Raw genomic sequence first — 23,806 nt, 5'->3', positions numbered from 1 at the left:
GTGGCTCAGGAGCTCAGGAAACTACGTGTCAGTAACTAGAACACGTACTTCCTTTCAATCTGGCCTCCGTGTTTACCGGGGCTGACTCATCTCAGTCCTCCACAGGATGCTAGAGAAAAAGCTGGATGACTTCCACAGGCTATAAAACACCAAAGGACATAGCACCCCCTGCTCCTCAACACAGGTCAGCAAAGCAAAGGCCCCTCCAAAATGCAGAGATCCTCAGGGCCCCAAGTCACTCAGTCCCAACTCCCTGTGTGAACATTCTCTATGGCCAGCCACAGGAAGTAGGGACTCATAAAGAAGGTGGTCATTTCCTTTCTCATCAGGCAGCAAAAAACACATGCAAAGGGAGGACATTAAGCAGTGAAAGGCACACCCTGACAGGCCACAAAGGCCAGGCACTTCCTGTACAACTCCTCTCCACTTTACAAGAATCCTCTGTGAGTTCAAGGTTTGCCTCATTCTGCAGATGGAGAAACTGAAATGCAAAATGAAGGGACCTGCCCAAGGTCACGGAACTAGGAACTGACAGGCCACATAATCCAACCCAGATACTTCTGCCTCCAAAGACCATGAACTCTTCTCAAGGCCATGATTATGACCTTGTAGAAAGCATGTATTATAGACTCTGAAATATTAAAAAACTGAAATGTGCAAAAATGAAAATAGTGGTTATGTGACAATAATGAAATAATGGCCCTTATATGAATAATGGCCCAATAATGAAATCCGCCCTTTCCTTTGTATCTAAATTTTCTTGCTTTTATTATTTTAAATGTTAAAAAGATAAAATGCTGTTTACAAATAAAAACTATGTGTTTATGAGTGAAAGGGTATTTTCCATTAATTATATTATGATTTCCTAAGAAAACAAAGCAGGACCTGTCACTAGTCAGCGCCACTCCCAGACAGACACATGGAGGCAAAAACTCTAGCCTCTATGCTTACAGGTCACTTCTGGACCAGAGCCTGGACTTGCTGGGACAAGACTTTCCAGAGCTCCCACTCCCTGTTTCATGCAAGCTGAGCTTTAAGAATTCCAAAGTTTCGTTTTGAGACCATCCTGCTAAGTGAAAGTAACTGACTGCATCCTATTACTGCCATAATGAACTGGGGCAGGCCACCTTCACCACAGCACAACGCCCCTCCTCCCGCTCCCCCCACTGTGAGCTGAATCGCAGGGTTGGCAAGGTGCAGTGCGGTGTGGGGGGGGGGACAGCCCCTCAGGGACACCAGGAGCCCTGGACTGGAAGGAGAGAGCTGTGTCTGCTCCTCCCTCAAGACTGGTGGCTACAAGACCCTGCAGTCACTCAGCCTCTCTAGGATTCAGGTTTTCTTCTTTATACAATGTAAAAAGTGAAATCAGTGGCCTTCACAGTTACTTGAAGTTCTAAAACTGACTTTATTATTTCTGCCTTTGTCAGTGTGTGTAGTGCTCAGTCTTTCACACAAACATAAATTAAACTCTTTCTGTACAATCATGAGAAGCACACATACCAAAGTATATATTAGAGTTCACTCCTACTGGGTACATCTTTCAGCCTCATAGAAATTCACATATTAGAAAACAAAAACAAAAAAAAACAACAACAGTGGCTATGCCCTTTGTTTCCGATATTCAAGAACAGGTATCACCTGAAACACAACACAAAGACTCTTAACACACCTGGAAGTCAGCACAGCCCGCTCCCAATGCACTAAGCAGACAGGGCCAACCCCTTCCAGGTGCCAGCTGATCCTTTAAATTCATTCTACGTCTACAGGTATAAGCTCACATACAGGCCATCTGGACAGGGGAAGCTGTGTTTCAGGTTAAGTAAAATCCAGTTACAGGCGGCCCTGTACCCACACCCGGGATTCACAGGAGGGGCTGGTTTTCCTGGGTCGGGCTTGGGCACCTTGGTGGAGATGAGTCTACAGAGGGTCAAACTCCAGATTTCCCCAGCCACCAGGTCCACCACAGCTTTCCAGGATGTTGGGCATACCACACAAGGTCATGTGTCCTGAGGGCAGGGAGAGTAAACGTGTTGAGCTCCTACACAGTCCAGATGCCAGGGGGCTTTACTACTCCTGATGTGTCTGCTAGAGCCATTCCCCTAAAAAGCGCTGGTGTTGGATTCGTCAGTTGCAGACCAAGATGGCACAGCTCATTTAAGGGAAAAAGGGTTCACCTATGAGTCAAATGCTTGATTTTTACTGTGCTTGATTACTACAATATATAGTGTTTTTATGCACGTCCCTAAAATCTGACCCTCTAGTTACCAAAATGCTCTTTGTTCTTAAGCATTTTCTACTAACTAATCAACAAATCTGACAGAATTCACTTTTTTTAAAAAATTAATTTATTTGGTTGTGCTGGGTCTTCATTGCTCCGTAGGCTTTCCTCTAGTTGCGGTGAGTGGCGGCTACTCTCCAATTGTGGTACGTGGGCTTCTCACCGTGGCGGCTTCTCCCGTTTCTGAACATGGGCTCTAGGGTGCCCGGCTACGGTAGTTGCAGCTCCCAGGCTCTAGAAAGCAGGCTCAGCAGCTGTGGCACACAAGCTCAGCTGCTCCAAGGCATGTGGGATCTTCCCAGATCAGGGATCAAACCCATGTCTCCTGAATCGGAAGGCAGATTCTTTACCACTGAGCCACGAGGAAAGCCCCAGAATTCACTTCTATACCCTGTTGAGAGTACTGACTATCTCACGGCTATTTCATAAGACCAAACTAAAAAGATTACACATATTTTTACTGAACAACGGGCTGGCAGGCAAATAAGAAGGCAGGCTGTTCTTATATCAATTATGGTAAAAAGTGTGCAACCAGAATTTTCCTAGCAGTCATTGAAAATAGCATTTTCACCTGGCCCAGTAACACGCTTCATCCACATCTTCCAGTGCCGGACAAGGTCTGCAAGGGCACAGGCTGCAGTGACGGCGCTCGTTTCCAGTTCACTCCACCACTTCATAAGGTTCTGACCTTAGGCAAGTCACTAAGGTCTCTGACTTCCATTTCCTTATTTGTAATGGAAGTTTTTGAATATATGCAATTGCTGTGGTCACTCATTTCTAAAGAAAAAGACTTAACTTCCTCTCGAGTTAATAACACTACCACAGACATCCTTCTGATGACAAAAATCTCTTGCTAAGTATTCAGATTGAGTGATTATTTTTTTAAGAGGAGACCATTTGTCATAATTATTTCCTATTTAAGCCATTTCTGGTCCAGTCCTGATGTGCTCCCAGCTGACAGCCTCAAAATGACAGTCACCTTGACCAACATCAGCCCTTTCAGGATGGGCCGAAACTAGCGTTTAACATGTATATTCCTCAGCTTACTATACAAAATGAAATAGCCAGAGGTTAAAAGGAGAGCCACTAGGACAAATCTGTCATTAAAACCTCAGAAATAATTCAGCATGAACTGAGAAAGAGCTAGCACTGAACTTGTACTAAAGGACTCTGCCAGCCCCCAGTCTGTGGGCCTGACTCCTCCAAGATCCCTAAGGAGGATGGAACAAGCTTCAAACAGTGCCATTTACATATGATTTTCCGGGACTGAAAGCAAGGTAAAATGCAATATTTTTAAAAAGTTTAAAAGCAAATTTTAAAAATGGCTTCAAAGGGTGATCAGGACAAATGACAATGACCAATAAAATATCTACTTCTGCTTTATTGACTATGCCAAAGCCTTTGACTGTGTGAACCACAACAAACTGTGGAAAATTCTGAAAGAGATGGGAATACCAGACCACCTGACCTGCCTCTTGAGAAATCTGTTTGCAGGTCAGGAAGCAACAGTTAGAACTGGACATGGAACAACAGACTGCTTCCAAATAGGAAAAGGAGTACGTCAAGGCTGTACATTGTCATCTTGCTTATTATACAGAGTATTACTTATATGTAGAGTACATCATGAGAAACGCTGGGGTGGGGGATTATGAAGCACAGCTGGAATCAAGATTGCTGAGAGAAATATCAATAACCTCAGATAAGCAGATGACACCACCCTTATGGAAGAAAGTGAAGAGGAACTAAAGAGCCTCTTGATGAAGGTAAAAGAGGAGAGTGAAAAAGCTGGCTTAAAGCTCAACATTCAAAAAACTGAGATCATGGCATTCAATCCCATTACTTCATGGCAAACAGATGGAGAAGCAATGGAAACAGTGACAGACTTGATTTTCTTGGGCTCCAAAACCTCTGCAAATGGTGACTGCAGCCATGAAATTAAAAGATGCTTTCTTCTTGGAAGGCAAGCTATGACCAATCTAGACAGCATATTAAAAAGCAGAGACATTACTTTGCTGACAAAGTAAAGGTCCATCTAGTCAAAGCTATGGTTTTTTCAGTAGTCATGTATGGATGTGAGAGTTGGACCATAAAGAAAGCTGAGTGCTGAAGAATTGATGCTTTTGAACTGTGGTGTTGGAGAAGACTCTTGAGAGTCCCTTGGACTGCAAGGAAATCCAACCAGTCCATCCTAAAGGAAATCAGTCCTGAATATTCATTGGAAGGACTGATATTGAAGCTGAAACTCCAATACTTTGGCCACCTGATGCAAAGAGCTGACTCATTGGAAAAGACCATGATGCTGGGAAAGAATGAAGGCAGGAGGAGAAGGGGATGACAGAGGATGAGATGGTTGGACAGCATCACTGACTCAATGGACATGAGTTTGAGTAAACTCCAGGAGTTGGCGATGGACAGGGAGGCCTGGCGTGCTGCAGTTCATGGGGTCAAAAAAAGTCAGTCACGACTGATTGACTGAACTGAATGAGGTAATACTGACACCTGAAAATTCACTTGCAATGTGAAAAAAATGAAGAAGGAAGGTGACATTCATCTAAAACTTCTTAGTGAAGCAGTCACTTTTTAAAAGAAGAAATATCCTAAAGTTATGATTTAATCTGAAAGTGAACCAAAAGATAATTGTACTCCCATTTCTTCTTCTGTAACACAATGAGGGACTGGTGTGAAACAGTATTCCAATCATGCTGAGCATTTGCACAACTTCTGCATGAGTAGTTCTCTTCACATATCTAAATGTATTTAATTTCTATATCTCTTCGGAGATGGAGGAGAGGAAACATAAGCCATAGACCACCACACTCAAACTACTGCTGATTGAGACATAATACGCACACGCACCAACACACAGGATCAGCTACGGTTTGTCCACGTGGCAAGAGCCTCCCAGCAGCAACCTAGACATTTCTAGATGCTAAACATGTTTTATAACTCAAGTTTCCATCATCTATACTCATCTCAAGCCATATGATCCCCTGAGGGGTTGGCAAAAGCAACAGGAAAAGACTATGCGTCACAGAATCTCATACACACAGAGAACACATCCAGGGATAATGTCAGCAGTCAACCCCCAGGTCACTTTGTTCACACCCAACATTGCTGTTACCGTTTGCCATATCTTGTGAAATGCCTAAGACGCAAGCCAAGCAAAACATTAGGCTTCAGAAATGCCTTATTATTCTCTCCATCCACTCCATCATCCAGTGCCCTGAGGCCAGGAAACTTCTGAACTTCACCGCACTTCCTTGTCTCTAGTTGAGCCCTTAATGGAACACAACAAATACATGAGGACTGTCGGAACTAAAACACCCAACGTCGAGCACTTCTTTTGTGGTAGCCTAGAAGGGAAAATTTTGTTTTACTGAACATTTTCCAAAATTTTATCTCACTGGCTAAGTACCCTAATCAGTTAGGCCAACAGACTTTGGGGCAATATTTCCCTGGTAAACAGGAAATACCCTATGACATTGCCTCTCCTTGGGACACCGCGTCCACCTCAAGCCTAACAAACACAGTGTTCAAAAATAAAACTGTAAACTTAAGGATGCAAGAGAGGGACTTCCCTGGTGGTACAAGGGCTAAGAGTCTGTCCTCCCAATGCACTGGGCCAGGTTCCATCCCTGGTCAGGGAACTAGATCCCACACGCCACAGCTGAAGATTTTGTGCACTGCAATGAAGATCAAAGATCCCACATGCCACCATTAAGACATGGCATGGCCAGATAATCAAAATAAACTTTTTAAAAAAAGAATGGAAGAGAAAATTACATTGGTCATGAGATGACACATTTTTATTCCTCAGAAACACTGCTTTGTTAAAATTCAGGATTCTTAAACCACATTTACACTGAACGTGGTGCTCACTGCTCCCAGGAATCCTAAGATATGAGCTACTGAGGTCTGGAACAGAGCAGCTGTGACTGAGACTAGGCCAGTCTGCCAGGTCTGCCCTGGGAGAACAAAGGCTGGACCTAAGGTGAGGTGACAGGTGCCAAGGCCCCACAGATATGAGCCAGGTCCCTACAGCTCCCTCCACTCACGCGCCCAAGCAAGTCCACACCTGCCCGAGTCACAGCCTATCCAACCACTTTGCTCCATCTGTAAAGGCCTTTGCCATGACTAATCAAGTTCTCAGGAATATTTGTTGAGTGAATGAACGAGTGAACGAATTAAAAAAATGAAAAAACCAACAACTAATTTTGCTTTTGAATGCCCCTCCTGGTGGCAGAGGTGCTTTGCTGCTGACAGTACTGTTCATCGTTCTGTTTCCTGGAGCACGTGAGACTGAGCCTGAGTCGAGAGGTGTGAGGACACCTGTGAACACAAACTGGCTGGGGGAGGAGGAGGAGAACGAGTGCTCACGCCACTGCTCACACACACTCTCTGGAGGAATCCAAAGTCCATCCAGGCTTGATACACAGTCCACTGCCTAGAAACTGAGAAAATACCTCAGAGTTTAGTTAGCCTCAGGAAACTAAAATCCCTGTGTGGATGGACTCTCAGGGGCCGAGGTACAAGCAAGGCCTCTGATGTGCCCACTGGTGCTGGCAGTGACAGTCCTTATGCAGATCATTTGATTTTTGTGGTCTACTGTAACTTCTTTTTTTTTTTTTTTTGTAACTTCTTAAAATATATACACCATTTGACTTCAACTTCGTTTTCTATCTCACTAAGTGTTTTGCTGCTGCCCATGAATAAGCAGATGCTGAGATAGGAGAACACAGACTATAAACACAATCAGGTTAATGAAGAGGTTGCTGCTATAAATTCTCTAGGGAAACGGGACCCATAGGACACACACAGAGAAAGGAGAAAGATTTATTATGAGGAACTGGTTCCACAATTATGAAGAAGTCCCTCGATCTGCCGTCTGCAAACTGCAGACCCAGGGAAGCTAGGATTGTCAAAGGCTTGAGAAGAGGCAGAGTCGAAGACCTGAGAACCATTAATGTCAACACCAGCCCAGAGCAGGATATCACACCTGAAGCAGGCAGGCAGGAAGCAAAGGGGCAAGATTCCCCCTTCTTCTCCCTTCTGCTCTCTGCAGGCCTTCAATGGACTGGACGACATCCACCCACAGCAGGGAGGCCATCTACTAAGTCTGACTCATCTGGAAACACTCTCACAGACACATCCAGAAATATTTAACGTGGGCACCCCTTGGCCCAGTCACACTGACTACAAGCTAAACACGTTAAGCACTTCAAGTATTAACACTTTTCTATGGAGTTCTCCATAAAAGAAGAAGAAAGGACCCCAGCTCCTCTAACTGTGAGGATCATGGGACTAAGGCTGCTGAGAATCATGAGGAAACAAACTCATGCGGTTTGATGATCGGTGGAAGAAATGGACGCCTCCATCCTAACTGTCAGGACCTCACTCACTCCTACAGCCACACGCAGTGACGAGGACTCCCCTGGGGCACAGTCCCACCCAGTGCATGAGCCCATCACGTCCACCAGTGCATAAGAACCACACGACTGGACACACACAGGGCCAAAAGCCAATCTTGTGGTCCTAAACTGAACACACAGAATGTCGCAGTGGCTCGCCCAGAAGAGGCTGGACCTCCACCATGACCCCAACACTCTCATAAAAGGTTAGACAGAGGGTGTTTCTTCCTGAGGTGACATGAAGCCTGTTCTTGAGCACGATTCTTCACCCTGAGAAGCTCAAGCACCCAACTTCATAAGGAAGAGTTTTCATCTTGTGGTTGAAAGCCATCCGTTCTTTCTGTAACTATCTCTGCAGCCATTCCAGTGGCTCAGGACTGGGTAGGTCTGCAGGTGAACAGCACTCTCCAGGACAGAGACAGATGGAGCCCAGATGGTTTCACCTCATCTGTCTTTCCCTTTGCAAAGTGTTACAGTGGACGACTAACAACTCTCAATCCTGGTCTACTTATGCTTTCTCCACTGACAACTCAAGTTCCCAAAAGACGGAGTCAATGTTTTTCATTCAACTGTAAATCAAAGATAACATTCCTGAAGAGGGTTTGAAGTAAGTGATTAGGGAACTAGACAAATAACAGAACTAAGTCTTACATACACTTACACATTTATGAATCCTTGAACAGTTCGATGTGCTGCAACCTATGATCCCTCTAACACTGTAAGAGTCCTCACAGACACCAGGGCACATCTCAGGTCCTCTCCCATCCTCAGTTTACCCATCATATGACAGGGACAAAGGAGAAAGTGAACAGAATGTGATTTTTTGTGGCTGTGCTGTGTCTTCATTGTGGTGAGTGGGCTCTCCAATTGCCCCTCAGTATGGGGATCTTAGTTCCCCAACCAGGGATCCAACTGTATCCCCTGCTTCCAGGGAAGTCCCAACAGGATATAATTTAAGTCCCTATGAGAAGTTATCAATATGCACTCTGGAATGGACTTTCTTTATATATACAATATATATTATAGTGCAAGCTCAGAGTATATTTAAAGGAACTGCTAAACAGTTCAGGTGATGGGACCCTCACCATAATGCAGAAAATACCAGGCAGCACAGCATCCTGAACTGTCGCAAAGCAGAACAGAGTCCAAGTTCCTCATGAGGGCTGATTGTGTTTCTAGAAGCCCCCACCTGCCAAAATGCCGAAGTGGTGGCTGCTGTTTTCCAGCGTTTCAGTTCTTCTGCCAAATCTCCATACTTGTTCACTTTTTCCTAGCTGGTGTCTTAAATGCTTCTAAGCAGGACAGTTATGTCAGTGAGTCTTAGTGCTTTGTTACTGTCACCATGGTTGCCAGAAGTGTTATTATGACCTTCAATTCACCTTGTAGCAATGGTTTCTAAAGCATTTTTCATGTGCAGTCACAGTACTGACTGATTCCTTTATGGATCCTTTTTTTAGATTATTAAAACTGTTACTATTTCTGCAATATTTTAGTGTGAAATAGACAAAGTTGTATAATGGATCCTACTAGCATCAATTAAACTTTCCTCTGCTGTAAACTCAAGACAGTTTTAGTGTAAACAATGCTAATATGGATGGCCACATAAATCTTTCCATTTCAACAAACCCTTGTCCTTTAAACAGATATGGAGTAGACCTTTATTGATGTGATTTCGGCTAATGACAGAGATGGTTTAAAAAAAATCTTTTTAGTCATCGGAAATTGAGGTCAGGGTACTTGTCCATTTTATTCTGCGCTATATTCTACTTACATACAATTGAGGAATTGTAAAACTCAGTATGTTTCATCTATAAAAAATTCGAATTGCTACAGAAGTAAATCTTCACTTCAAAATGTGAGAGAAATATAAACTGATCATTATTCCCTTTCTACTCCCTTCATGGAACAGAGTAAACATTTTGGAGATTACAGTGATAGTAACTAGTCATTTATCTGATGGTTTCTTGGTCTGTATTAGATTTTCTAAAAACTCAACTGATTAAACTGATATTAGCTATACAGGTACATTTTTTCTTAATCTCTCTGCCTCCTTTGATACAGGTTTTTACCATTTTCTCTGCATTGAATCAATGACATCGGTATTACTTAATTGATCTTCTTTGAATTTTTCTTAACTGCAAGAGGTTTATATTAATTACTAGCATTTTCTCTGAAATAAATATTCAATCATCTGATTTTAACCCGGAGTTAAGTCCACTCCTCATAATACACATTTCTCAGTTTCACATGAGATCAAAATGAAAACAGTAATAAGAATTTGGGTGCCCCTTCCACAGTGTGATGGCAGATGGTGCAGAAAATTTAAGAGCTCACTCAATAAAGTCAAGTCTTCATAGCCGGGACATGAGACAAGCAAGTAACAAGCATTCTTCTTTATTCAAAAGACATCCCCACTCCCTCACCCACCTTCCAAAGATAAGCAAGGGTTCCTTTCTCACATCTTTGTTTATCAGAGCCAACCCAGGAGATACAGAACACAAGCCCCATTTTATCCTTACCTTTGGTAGCACGTTAATAAAGTATGTTCGTTAAAACGCATTTGTGAAAGAAGAGTTACTGCAAAGTTTCTGAGTATTCTCAATTTCTAATGTTAGAACATCATCAGTGAAGTCTTTCCAATTACATTTAGAGATGAGGTGAGTTTCTTCTTCCTCCAGCTTTACTGAGTTCTCATTGACAAATGGGGTGAAATTCTTAAAAGTACTTCTGAGTAGTTTTAGGGGATTTTGAAATTAGGAGTTCACTGGCCAAAATCATCCAAATTGAAGGCTGATGATACTGTGCACTGTCTCGGGTGATTTCTGAGATGATGTATACAAGAGTAACTGTGAGTTGGAACAGGCCTAAGGCATCCAGGTATAGACAGGAAATACTAGGAATAATGGGAATGCCAAGGGGACAGTCTCTAAGGCTGTGTGACTATGACTAGCTAAAATAATACACAGCACTAAATGTTAAAGCTCGATGTCTGTTTTCTGACAGTTCATGAGAAACAGACAAAAACCTGACAACAGAATCGACCTTCATCACTGTAACAATACAAAGCAAGTTACGTATCTGTTGTCTTTATACCCGTTCCAGGAGGCCTATCCTTGGATTTGTCTGGTGTCTCTGGGGTGAGTGTGTCTCATGCTGACAACCCCGGATCCCTCTTCCAACCCAGCCTCAGCCTGTGGCCTGACTGACCTCCAGCCTCTCGCACCGCCTGTCAGTGAGGGGTCTCATGCTGAGCCATCCCCACCTCCTAGCCCATCTGTCTCTGCTCACTTGTCTCCCACTTACCCAAGCCTCGAAGTCATTCTGTGTCTCTCACTGGACACTCATGGCCTCTTGCCACAAGGCCTTCTCCTGTCACCACAGCCTGCTCAGGCCGTCTCACCTCTGCCTTAAGAAGCTTCCTCGCCCTTCTCTGGGCTGCTCTTCTCAGCCTCTGCCTCTCCCTCCACTCACCCCTCCCACAGCTCCCAGACCCAACTTCCTTAACTAATGACACCTTCTTCCCCAAAAGGTCTCCCCTACCACATAACAACCTACACACATTTAGATACTTGGGGTCTGGCCCCCACTTTCTTGCCCAGCCTTCTGTTTCTCACCTTCCTTCCCAAGCCACCTCAGCCCCAGCCATATTCACCTTCTCATGGCTGTGCCTCTCGCTGAGCCTCCGCCTTTGCCCAGAACGCTCTCTCCTTGCACGTGTCCACCTGCAGACACACAGCGTGCTGTAGGCCCCACTTCACGTGTCACGATCTCCATGAGGGGTGTACACAGGCTTCTGTGCCTGGGTCCCCTCGGCAGCACATGCTGAGCACACAGCAACGTGGACTGCAACCAGGGACATGATTGCAGGTCTCTTCCATCAGACCCCCTGTGCTGCAGGGCCTGTTTCCCAGCCATCTCTGAGCCCAAGCCCCTCAGAGGGCCCAACACACAGCTGGAGCTCTGAGGTGGGCACAAGATGAACTTTATCACCAACAGCTGGTCGTGACCCTGCTCATGTCCCCCTGCTCCTCTTCCAACAGCAGCTTTCTGTCTTGGTGACAGAGCATCTTCACACCCTTGTGAAGCCCAGGTCTGCCAAGACTGAGACAACTCCCTGTACTTCACCACGAACATCACCTTTGATCTGCCCAGGTGTCCCCTGCCCTGAAGACAGGCTCCTGAGGGCGGGAGCTGCTACTGCCACACGAAAGCCTTCCTACTGCACAAGATCACTGTAAATCATTATGGTAAAGAGTTTGTGGAATTCTTAATGCACTATTATCCACAAAAGTCCACAATTTTACGTTTCCAATCTTCAGGAAAAACAGAGAGTCAGACCAGAAATTCTGCAATTTTTCCATTTTTTTTTTTTCATATTTTTTGTCAGTTTCCCTTAGCAGCAGCCCTGACAACACAAGAGCAACTTGTAGGCCAGGTGGGTTTTTCCTGGAAGATGGCCCTACCTGGAGTTTTGTCTAAAGAATAATGCTTCACTCAAGGTAACCCACTCCAGTGTTCTTGCCTGGAGAATCCCAGGGACCGGGGAGCCTGGTGGGCTGCCATCTATGGGGTTGCAAAGAGTTGGACACGACTGAGCGACTTAGCAGCAGCAGAACATTTACAAGAGATTTGTTGGTATAATTATCATTATTAAATGATATTACCTGTAAAATATTATAGGATAACAAAGGATAGCTCCCAACTCTGTTTGTGCGTGTTAAGTCACTTCAGTCACATCCAACTCTGTGCAACCTATGGACTGTGGCCTGCCAGGCTTCTCTAGCCATGGGATTCTCCAGGCAAGAATGCTGGAGTGGGTTGCTGTGCCCTCCTCTAAGGGATCTTTTCAACCCAGGGGCCAAACCTGAGTCTATTATGTCTCCTGCAATGGCAGATGAGTTCTTTACCACTAGTGCCACCTGGGAAGCTGACTGTAAGCAGATCACCTCCATACTTAAGTATATCTTTCTTTTGGATTCCTAATGGTGTCTTTTTTGCCTTTTCATACTGTTCATGGGATTCTTGAGGCAAGAATACTAGAGTGGTTTGCCATTCCCTTCAAACTATGTGCTGGAGAAGACACCTGAGAGTCCCTTGGACAGCAAAGAGATCAAACCAGTCAATCCTAAAGGAAATCAACCCCGAATATTCAATGGAAGGACTGATGCTGAAGTCAAAGCTCTAATACTTTGGCCACGTGCTGCAAAGAGCTGATTCTTTGGATCTGGGAAAAGATGCTGGGAAAGATTCAGGGCAGGAAGAGAGGAGGTGACAGAGGATGAGATGGTTGGACAGCATCACTGACTCAATGGACATGAGTTTGAGTAAACTCCAGGAGACAGTGAAGGACAGGGAAGCCTGGAGTGCTGCAGTCCATGGGATCGCAAAGTCTGACACAACTTAGCAACTCCATAACAATAGCGTCTAATTGACAGTGTGCTTTTAAAAATATATTTTGGAAAAAATAAATAAATTTTAAGACTTTATTTTTAAGTGAGGATATCCAAAGAACTGAAAGCAAGGATTTGAAGAGGTGTTTATGTTCACAGAAGCACTATTTCCAACAGCCAAAAGATGGAAGCTACCCAAGTGTCCATCGACAAACAAATGGATAAACAAAATGTGCTCTATACAGACCATGGAATATTATTCAGTTTAAAAAGGAATGAAATTCCGACACTTGCAATAACATGAGCCTTGAGAACACTATGCTAAGTGAAGTGAGCCAGTCACCAAATGACAAATACTCCATGATCGCACCAGTGCCAGGTCTACAGCAATCAAGTTCCAAGAGCCAAAGGGCAGAACACTGGATGCTAGGGGCTGGGGTGGGGATAGCAGTCAGTGGTTGATGGAAACAGAGCTTGAGGCTTTCAAGATGAAGCCAATTCTGGGGATGGAACTGCACATCAATGTGAATGTGTTAATACCACTCAACTGTACACTTTAAAATGGTTAAAACAAAAAAATATAAATAAATAAAATGGTTAAAACATACTGTTTTCCCCAGCAGCATGACCATTTTTCATTACCACTAGCAGTGCACAGTGTTTCAAATTGTTACATATTTTCTACCACATTTTTTGAAAAAAGGGAGCAGCAGAATGTTTGAGAACCAGTTAAAGATTAAAAATTAGGTAACTGACTTAAATACCACAATACTAAGTGGTTCAGTTCAATTCAGTTGCTCAGTCATGTCCGACTCTTTGCGACCCCATGAATTGCAGCACGCCAGGCCTCCCTGTCCATCACCAACTCCCGGAGTTCACTCAGACTCATTAGTGACAACAAGTTCTTAATGACAACTGGAAAGCACTCTCATATCTTGCAAAGCACTAAAAAATACTTCCCAGACCCACCTGGACCCGTAAAACTTTTCTCAAATGACTTAAGAACCTGAGCAGATTCTCTTATCTTTACAAAGTCCACAGGGATACACAGAGATGAAGAATGAGGTGACAGGACATGGCAGCTGCCTGACTGGCACCCAGCAAGCAGAAATGCCCGCCCAATCACTGCCCTGGGCAATCGGGAATCGACTCAAGCAGACAACTCAAGAGAGCCCACAGCATTATTATTCTCAGAATGTAACTGCTCAGGTAAAATATTACAACAGAACAGAACTTCCATCTCAGGTAGCAGCTGTGGAACTTTTAAAAAGCAAGCACAGACGCAGGTCATGTTCGGGACAAGTCCTGCCTGCTCTAATTCGCCCTGGTTCCAGGGCACCCCGACATTCTGCTCCGGAAGAGAGGTGCCCGAGTAATGTTCCTGACTTCTCCAGCTCCACTCACAGACTCCACACAAACACTTTTGCTCCCAGTGGACCGTGCGGCCCAGTCAACATGGGTACCACTCCCATCCTGGCTGAGGCACTCTCGCCCACATAGTCCTGGGGCGGCTGTAACACTTTGTGTTTGCAAGTCATCGGCATGCTTCCCCATTGATCCTGTCCCCTCAAGGTGACCGGCCACTCAGACAGAACGTGCAGAAGCAGGCACCACTGAGCAGTGCCAAAGCTACAGCAACCTGTGGAAGTACAGGTGAAGTACTTGTCATCTAAGGTTTCCTCCATGTCCGCTGACAGCTGCTGGCCTATCATAATCACCCCCGAGAGTCTCCAGAAAAACTGTAGAGAACATGGTACTACAGACCCAGCGAAAGAGGGGAAAACTGCTGATTAAACATCGGACCAAGGGGCTTCCCTGGTGGTCCAGTGGTTAAGAATCCACCTTGCAATGCAGGGAACACAGGTTCAATCCCTGGTCCTGGAAGATCCCAGATACCAAGGGGCAACTAAGCCTGTGTGCCACAACTACTGAGCCCATGCTCCAGAGCCCCGGAGGCACACCTACTGAAGCCTGCATGTGCTCCACAACAAGAGAAGCCAGCACAATGAAAAGCCTACACACTGCAACTAGAGAGTAGTCCCTGCTCACTGCAGCTAGAGAAAGCCCACGGGAAGCAACAAAGACCCAGCACAGCCAAGAAAGGAAAAAAAAAAAAATTAGTAAAAGTTTTTTGCCTTTTTTTTTAATGTCAGGATGAATCCACAGAGACCCCAAATGATGAGCAAGTAGCCAGGCTCCCTCCCAAGCGCCAAGCTTGCAAAGGTAACCAAGCACTGGCAACTGGACTTTGGCAGGAACCACTCCCAGTACAATGTTATGGAAAATTCAAGAAAAATGCCCACAAAGAAAAACCCCAGCAGATGGGGGTCCCCTCTTGTGTTGCCACACAACGTATAAGCGGACATCCTGCCAACACCTCCTCTCCCCACACTCACTACGTTTCCAAAATGACTTTTCCAAGTTAACTGAACTTTACCTCACCTTTACGGAGATCAAAATCTTACTGAGAATCCCATCAAAGCCCTGGCCGTCTCTACAGTAACAGGCACAATTTCAAAGAATTCACATATTCCTGGGTCCCCTGGGGGTTAAAAATCTCGGTCCCAGTGGCTACCTCCTTCCATTTCCTTCCTGCTTTGAATCTGAGAAACACTGGGAGACCCACCTCCATCTGTAAGAATTACGTAACTCTAACAAATTTCAAGAATCCCTGAGGGCCCCTTCTGAAGGAGTGGCCTGCGCACCGTGCTGAGATTAAGGCTCAAAGGAGAGGCCAGCTCACAGGGACTAGGAGGTCCAGCCAGCAGACACACAGCACCCCCAGAGGATGTCTCCCAGATCACAGCACCCACGCCTGGCACCTGCCCTCACACATGCACCCATGTGACTCTGTGGGACCGCTGAGGCTCCATCTGCTCCAGCAGCATCTGCTGCCACAGACAGGTCCCCACAGTAGCCTAACCTTGGAGATCACATTCACACATGAGCACTGTTCATCTGGGTGATAGCTGCGGGGGTGGGGGTGGGGGGGGCGGGCGGGCAGGCAGAGGGGTGCAGACAGACAGGCACTGCCTCTACCCCGCAGGCTGCCGGAGCCGCCTCACCCACACACACAGACCAAGCCCACAAAGCCAAATCTTTGAGCTGCTGCTGAGAAACCCATAAAAAGTAATGCTATTTCTAACCTCCTCCACCATGGAAAAATACACACACCACTAAGCAACCCAGATTCTCTAAAAGATTTATTTTTATACTCTCCTCCACACCCCCCACCTTTACCTCCCCCAGAAAAATTTTAGGTGTAACATTTGCTAGCTTTTTAGCAGTTTGACACTGTGCTAGGCATCAACTGACGAAGTTGTTGTGTGTTTTGGTTTAACACAAAACATAAAGGTGTTTTTCTGAATGTCTACTTGATGAGAAAATAGTCTAGTCTTAACAACACAAGGACAGCACCCACTGCCCAGGCAGAGCAAATGCTCAATTTCCCAGGCCACAGGCAGAGATGGCCAAGGCAACAGGACTCTCCTCCCAGCTTCTAGAAGTGGTGTCTGCCTGCTGGCCTTCCCCTCTGCCTTGCTGGGTCTTCCTCTTACCATAAAGCATCCCTGGTGCCCTTGCTGAACTCTAGTAGTTTTCCTCCACGCCACTCTTCACCTTCAAGTGGAAGAATGAGGGGAAAGCAGTGAGATGGGACTCAAACCTGAGTCCCGAGTCCCCTGATGCTGCACACACGGCTCGGCGGGGAGAGGGCAGGGAGGGAAGGAAGGAAGAACACGGAAGGTGGGAGAGCCTGAATGAGACCTGGAGAACCCAGAAACTCTCACAAGCCAAGAGGGACCCTGGACCTAGTCTACCTAGGATCTGTCCTAGGACACCCGCCCCCGACTGGGAATCTTGGTGTCACCTCCCCTGATGACAACCTCAAAGGCCAGAGAGGCACCAAATGACCCCAACCTAACAGCCAAGATTGCCTGGCTCCTCACAGAGCCAGGATGTCTTGGTGCAGCTTCTGAATGACCCCAACCTAACTGTGAGGCAGAGTTTAAATCCTCCTTCAAGTTAGGGAACCCCCAGCATAAACCTTCCACAGTTTAATATGTTTTACTGGACATTGGCAAAAACACATCTGGAGAAAGTAAGCATTCCTTCAGACAGTGTGAACAGCAGAAACCTGTACTCGGAGGTGATGCTTCTCCCAACACTACTGATCTTCTCTGATGTAGCCTGAAAGTTTAAATGTAACACAAAGACAGAAGCTCAGGTCAGGCTGCATCATCCATATCTACAGTCATGTTTTGACTACTAGAGCACGTCCCCACTGCAACCACACGTCTCACACTGGAACTTCCACTTGGCTCCCTGGTCCTCATCATCCACTTCACATACCTTAGGGACCTTGAAGGAAACCAAAATAAGAAGTGGGACGTCCCCGTCTGAACCTTTCTTCTCAGTGCTGAAAGCTGACCATGTCTACGTCTCATGAAGAGGACAGGAGAAGGTACAAGAAACTGCAATTCATGACCTGTTCACCCCCATCCCAGCAGCTCTGTGCTCAGCCAGGGCTCCAGCACTTCACCCTCCTGGCTCCAGAAAGACACCTCATGGAACTCTTCAGCACACCTCTTACTCCTGAAATCGGATGGGAAGATCCACCTCCGCTCTCTTTCTCTGACCCAGACAGCCACGGTCCTTGGGTAAAAGCTAGCATTTGGATGAAAAACAACAGCTGACATTTCATCAAGCTCTGACCATGCACTGAATGCTAAATTAAGAATCTTCACAGTAATTCCACAAAACAATTATTATCCTACATTAAGAAAAGAAGACCTTAGTCTCAGAGGGGTTAGGGTTTCCTAAAGGTGGGGGGTGCGGAGGAGAGTATAAAAAATAAAGTGAGTGAAAGCAGCAAGCACAGAATTTGGGCCAAAGGTCGTGTTTCCAGCTATACCTTATAGACGTGATATGGCAAAGAGGCACCTGTGTTCAGATTTATTAAGGAGGTCTAAATTTTAAAACACGTTTAATAACAACCCAGACATGGGGACTCGACCTGATTTTAAAACCAAGTCCAAAAAATTGCACTGTACAGTAAAACAAGCACATTTTGTAGTTAATGAAAAGCCCAGACCTCCCTGGGCTGTCCCAGCCCAGCAGATAGAGCACTGTGGTAATGCCACCAGTCCATTCCATCAGCATGCAGGAATGTGTCCCAGTCCAGCTGTGAGCTTCAAGGGACACAATTTTACAAGTGACAGATCAAGAATAAACTCCAGGACAGTCAGCTGTGAGAACCTATCTTAGAGATAAAAGCTCTTACAACACCTCAGAATCCAAGTATGTGCCTAGAAATGACCTGTACTGCACCGACCTGCTGCCACACTGCACCAGGCAACATGCAGTTCTGCAGATGGGAATTTGCTCTTAACTCCTGTCGTAGTCAGAAGGAGCAATACAGCTTTACTTTTAATTAAAATCCATATATAGTAATGTAGTCAAGAAAAAGTTTTCCATTACCAATTCTGAAAGTTGCTTAAAATAGCTGACAGAATGAGGTAACTCCATATATGGGAGAAAACTGGGTACTTATGTAGTTTGCAAGAATTTCTACTTCTGTCAAAATTCTGTAAATCAATCACAGAATCACACTCCACAGGGAATTAGTCCAGTGGTGTGTTTGGTTACCCAGCAAAATTCTACTTAAAAACTGTTCCAGGTTTTGGTGGGTGAAGTCAAAGAGGTCTACATCTGAGATGACAATGAGAAACCACACTGTGCCCACACTCTCTACAGCTCTGCTGGAAACGAGCTACGTTCCACCTCAAGCTGGTGGTCAGTGTGCCAAATTGTAGAAGAAAAACAGTGCACCTCAGCAACTCTCCCCATGTCAGGGAAGGTAAGGGATTTGCCAACATCACACTGCCTGGCAGGTAATGAGAACTTCGAGAACAAGAAGTACTCCATCGGTCACTGACCACCCACAAGGCCCTCGGCCTGAGTGCACCTATGCAAGCGTACCCCGCCCTGGGAGACTACCAAATGGGCTCCATGTTTGCAGATCCCTGATGGTGAAATCCACTCAGCAAAGAACTACATAGGAACTGCAAGCCACACTGACTCAGAGTGTCTGTTAAGTACAGCATGCTTCTGAGCACCTTCAGTTTCGGGAAGCTTCCAACTTGTGAAAAGTCCATGTAAATCCAAGGGTCTGTGTGCCTCAGTAAGGAAGCACATTAAATCCTTCCTGATTCTCCAACTGCCTCATCTGTTTCCAACAACCACTATGAATAAGAAGGTTTGCATAAGCTCTGAGAGACTCTCCATCAATCATTCCATCTAACAAAAGGCTCACTGAACTACTCCAAGCTAGCAGGCACCACTTCCAGTCCTAGAGGAAAAAACAAGTGGGAGGGAGGGAGATTCTTGCCCTTATAAAGCTTACATTCTAGCAAGGAATATGGCATAAACAATGAGTCATGCCTGGCACATAAAAATTTAGGGGGAAAAGAATCTTATGTTTTATAGAATTTTTTTACTTTCCTAAAGAGTCTCATATCTTCATTTGAAGTTCTCCACAGCTTGAGAACTAGGGAGAAGACGAATCATTAAAATACTTAAGAGTCGATGAAACAGAGGCACACAAAGGTGAAGAGGCAGACTGAGGCAGGTAGGCTGCTCCTGGCACCACAGTCCCCTCTTCCAGGCACCTTCACTGACTGTCCCCCATGGGGGTTGGCTCTGAATTGAGCTTTGGGTCTGAGGAGGTCCAGAGGTGATCAAAACACATGTGTCACCTAAGCTCCTACTTCCAGATACACCAAGGTCAGGCCACTCATACCCCGCCCTTAAGAAGTAACACAGGAACAAACACAGCAGATTAGGAGGTCAACATCCCCTTACAGTACAGATCACGCCAACACAGAGAAAGGAAAACCTGCCCACTGGCTGCTACAGTAGCCGTTTTGAGTGCACTACCCGCCAGGTACTGTAGGAAGCACGGTGGCTCCTCACGTCCCACGGCAACTCCAGTATTATTTCCATTTTACAAAGTTGGAAACCAAGCAAAACAAAAAATTTAGAATGAGAAAGAAAGAATCCCACTTCTCACCAATCTTAAAGGTGTTTAAACATCTGGGTATTAAATGCTCAAGCACAGCAATAAAGACAAATTGAATAGCAAGATTATTATTTTTCTTCAGATATTCTAGTAAATCTAGAAATATTTTATATACATTAACAGCCCACTGTGAATAATATTTGGTAATACTTGGGTATTAAACAAAAAAGAAAAAGTCCCATTTAATCTGATACCATGCAACTTTCCTTCAATCCCAGTTACACTGGGAAGATATTAATAGTTTTTGCACCTCGGAGTTGGGACCACATTCTTGAGAGAGACACCATCTCGTAACAGTCAGTGGTGTGACAAGCTCTGCTTCACAAACATTATCAAAGAGAAGAGTCTCAAGCTCTACTCACCTTTTTAAGCTTAAGCTATATGAAAACTGATGTCAGTTCCTGAAAACGGTCCAATGAGGAGAGAGCACTTTGATGTTACCAACGTGGAGCTTGAATTGCTGAAAGGAAAAATAAAGAATTTCAGTGAATCATTTCTTGGCTTCCCTTAGTGAACCATCCCCTTCCCCAAATTCCAAAAAATACTGGAAAGGACTTCCTTGGTGGTCCAGTGGTTAAGCAGCCACGGGCTCAATCTCTGGTCGGGGAACTAAGATCCCACATGCTGCAGGGCAACTAAGCCTGCACAATGCAACTACTGAGCTCCCATACTCTGGAGCCTGCCTGCCACAGCTAGAGTCTACACACTGCAACCAAGATCCCACGTGCCGCACCTGAGACTCAAGGCAGTCAAATAAATTTTTTTTTAAAAGATGCCCATTTAGGGGCTTCCCTGGTGACTAACTGGTAAAGAATCCGCCCGCCAATGCAGGAGACATGGGTTCAATCCCTGACCCAGGAAGATCCCACATACCATGGACCAACTAAGGCCATGCACCCGCCACAACTATTGAGCCCGTGCTCTAAAGCCTGGGAGCCACAACTACTGGCCCGCATGCCACAACTACTGAAGCCCGTGCGCCCTAGAGCCTGTGATCCACAACAAGAGAAACCCCCCTGGATGAGAAGCCCGCACAAGGCAACTAGAGAACAGCCCTTGCTCGCTGAAACTAGACAAAAGCCTGCACAGCAACAAAGACCCAGCTCAGCTAGAAGTAAATGAAAAAAAATTTTTTAAATACTAGAGGACTGTCACAATAAAAGGTACAAACACCAAAATGAATAAAACAAGCATCAAATAATAGAGAGAAGGAAGAGAGAAGCCCTCAGCACACAGTCTGGGGTACATGGCATGAACTGGGGATAAACTCCCCCAAACAGCTCTTCAGCAGCCACAGGACCATCAGGTTCTCAGTCTCCAATCAAAGGACACAGACTTGTTTCTTCAAAGTCACAGGCCTTTTCTTCAATGACGGGTCGCAAACATATATACTGGACAACATCTTTATTGGACTAGGTTTTAACTACAGAGATCCTAAATATGGCTGTAGTTTATGAACCCAAAGTATCTGTCAACCACATGGATCACTGATCCTTAATTATAAAGGAAACAGACCACACCTTTTTCCTCCGCTGAAACACGTCTAATTTTGTGGAAGCAACAATGACCTATGCTTAGACCTTGCTGAAGTGCTCACTTCCAAGATTTGTGTCTTCAAGGCTGTCTTCACCTCTGCCCTCCACCCTGCTGGCAGGACAGACTCCCGACTGTCTAGTTCCAGTTCACACGATCTGTCACCAGCATCCTCCTCCCAGTTTGATGAGCACACTGTCCTTCACATCACTCCAGGTCACATCAGGTGACCACCTAATGCCTGACAAAGCAGTTCCAGGTCAACTCAGTCAGCTCTGTCTCAAATGGCACAGGCACCTCTCAGCACCCAGCCTGCCAACGTGTGGGATTACATTCCTGTCCAAGGGTGAATAAGCCACCATCTGTCTAGCTTGTGTGCCGCAGCAGGAAACCTGCTGCCTGAAGCATGTTCCTGCCATATGTCACTCCTGAGTGATCAGTCAAGACTAAGACATTCAAATAAAAAATGACTGTATCCAGCCAAAGTACCCTGTGAGATTCCTGTGGACATTCACCCTGAACACACAAGCCAAATACCCCTCTATTTTTATGTAACTCCTTCCTACCAATACTGTGAACCTACACTCTCTCCTGCCTTCTACTCACTGAGAGAAGAAAACAACCCACTTCTGACTTTGATGATGGTTTTATTCCTCAACTGAGACTGCTCCTGTCAGTCTTCCTGGGATTCAAATGCTGATTTCCTGGGAACAGAAGTCAGTGGAATAACCAGAAATGTATGTGGTGGATAGAATTCTAAGGTGACTGCCACTGGGGACACACCTTTGCATAATTCCCTCCTCATAAGTGTTGGCAGAATCCGTGACTTGCTTTTGTCAGAACATGACAAAAGCAATGAGATGTCATTCCCTTGATCTGGTTTCACTATTTAAGACTCCATGTCAGCCTACTATTAATAGAAAGTGAAGGACTCCCTTTGCAGCTCGCAAGAAATGCGCAATCATCTCTGAAGGGCCTGTGAGGGGCCACACAGCAAGGAACCACAGGGGCCTCTAGGCACTGAGGATGGTCGCCAGCTGACAACCAGCAAAGAAACAGGGACATCAGATCTACAGCTACAAGGACCTACAGCTACAATTTAACCTGCTCACTTAAATGAGCTTAGAAGTGGATTCTTGCCCCACTCACGCCTCCAGAAGAGAACACAGCTGGGCTGAAGCTTGTTGGCAATCTCTGAGATCCTGAGTAGAAAACCAGCTAAGACATTCCCAGACTCCCAACCCATGGAAATCATGAAATAACATGCGGGTGTCAGTTTAAGTTATTAAGTTTACAGTCATTTGTTTTATAGCAACAGTAAATATATTTACTAATTAAACATAGGAGTTTATAATATATGCATATGTTAAATGCACATACAACTACCAAATCAAAACAGCTCTCCATACCTGCCTCATCTGTCCATAAGCAAAAACTCATTTCTCCTATTTGAGTATGAGCTTTTTGCGGGCAAGAATGCAAATCACCATCACCCTGGTATCATCATGCTTGTGAAGAATATGTGGCACATGGGAGGTCTTTAACATTTTTTTAAAACAGAGTTAAGTCCCTACATAAAAACCTTCAAGGTGTGAACTTTCAAAGACGCAAACATGCATTCCAGCAACGTCAGGTGTGAAACTGCAGGTTGCCCTCCATCTCCCATTGCCACTGATCCTTCAGCTCTACCATCTCCCACCTCCTCCAACCAGTAACTCCTGTTGCCCTTTTACTCGATACCAGCCTCTGTATGCTAGCTATTGTATTGTACTACTGTACTCTTCAAGGTACTGTACTGTAAGATTAAAAATGTTTTGTTTTTGTGCTTGTTTTTTGTATATTACTTGTGTGAAAAGTATTGTAAACCTATTACAGTACAGTTCTACATAGCTAATTGGTGGGTACCTAAGCTAACTTCACTGCACTTACAAACAAATGGGACTTACGAGAATGCTCTCAGAATGAAACTCATTTTTATATAAGGGAAGATGATGCTGTGAAAGTGCTGCACTCAATATGCCAGAAAATTTGGAAAACTCAGCAGTGGCCACAGGACTGGAAAAGGTCAGTTTTCATTTCAATCCCAAAGAAAGGCAATGTCAAAGAATGCTCAAACTAC

The 23,806-nt window shown here is 45.1% G+C and overlaps 1 protein-coding gene across 48 annotated transcripts in view; it reads right to left on the bottom strand.

Moving 5' to 3' along the window:
- LDLRAD4 (low density lipoprotein receptor class A domain containing 4) overlaps window positions 1-23,806 on the bottom strand; it is a 175,150-nt gene that overhangs the window by 118,940 nt on the left and 32,404 nt on the right. For 46 of the 48 annotated variants that reach the window (XM_086373300.1, XM_086373288.1, XM_086373292.1 and 43 more), the window contains one exon: window positions 20,517-20,614. Coding sequence is in view for 2 of the 48 variants with exons in the window: in XM_086373326.1 (XP_086229452.1) it covers window positions 20,527-20,614 (88 nt within the window). In the remaining 46 variants the exon portion in view is untranslated. Of the gene's footprint in view, window positions 1-2,326; window positions 2,604-20,516; window positions 20,615-23,806 lie in introns of those variants that run through there. The other 2 variants (XM_086373326.1, XM_086373327.1) reach the window with 2 other exon arrangements.

This window comes from Bos grunniens, chromosome 24 (genome assembly GCF_055505025.1).
Source record: "Bos grunniens cultivar Pamir isolate PY7600 chromosome 24, Bosgru_T2T1.0, whole genome shotgun sequence".
NCBI classification, from domain to species: domain Eukaryota; kingdom Metazoa; phylum Chordata; class Mammalia; order Artiodactyla; family Bovidae; genus Bos; species Bos grunniens.
Note: the sequence above shows the minus strand (reverse complement) of the source record. Positions and strands in the feature narration are given on the sequence as shown.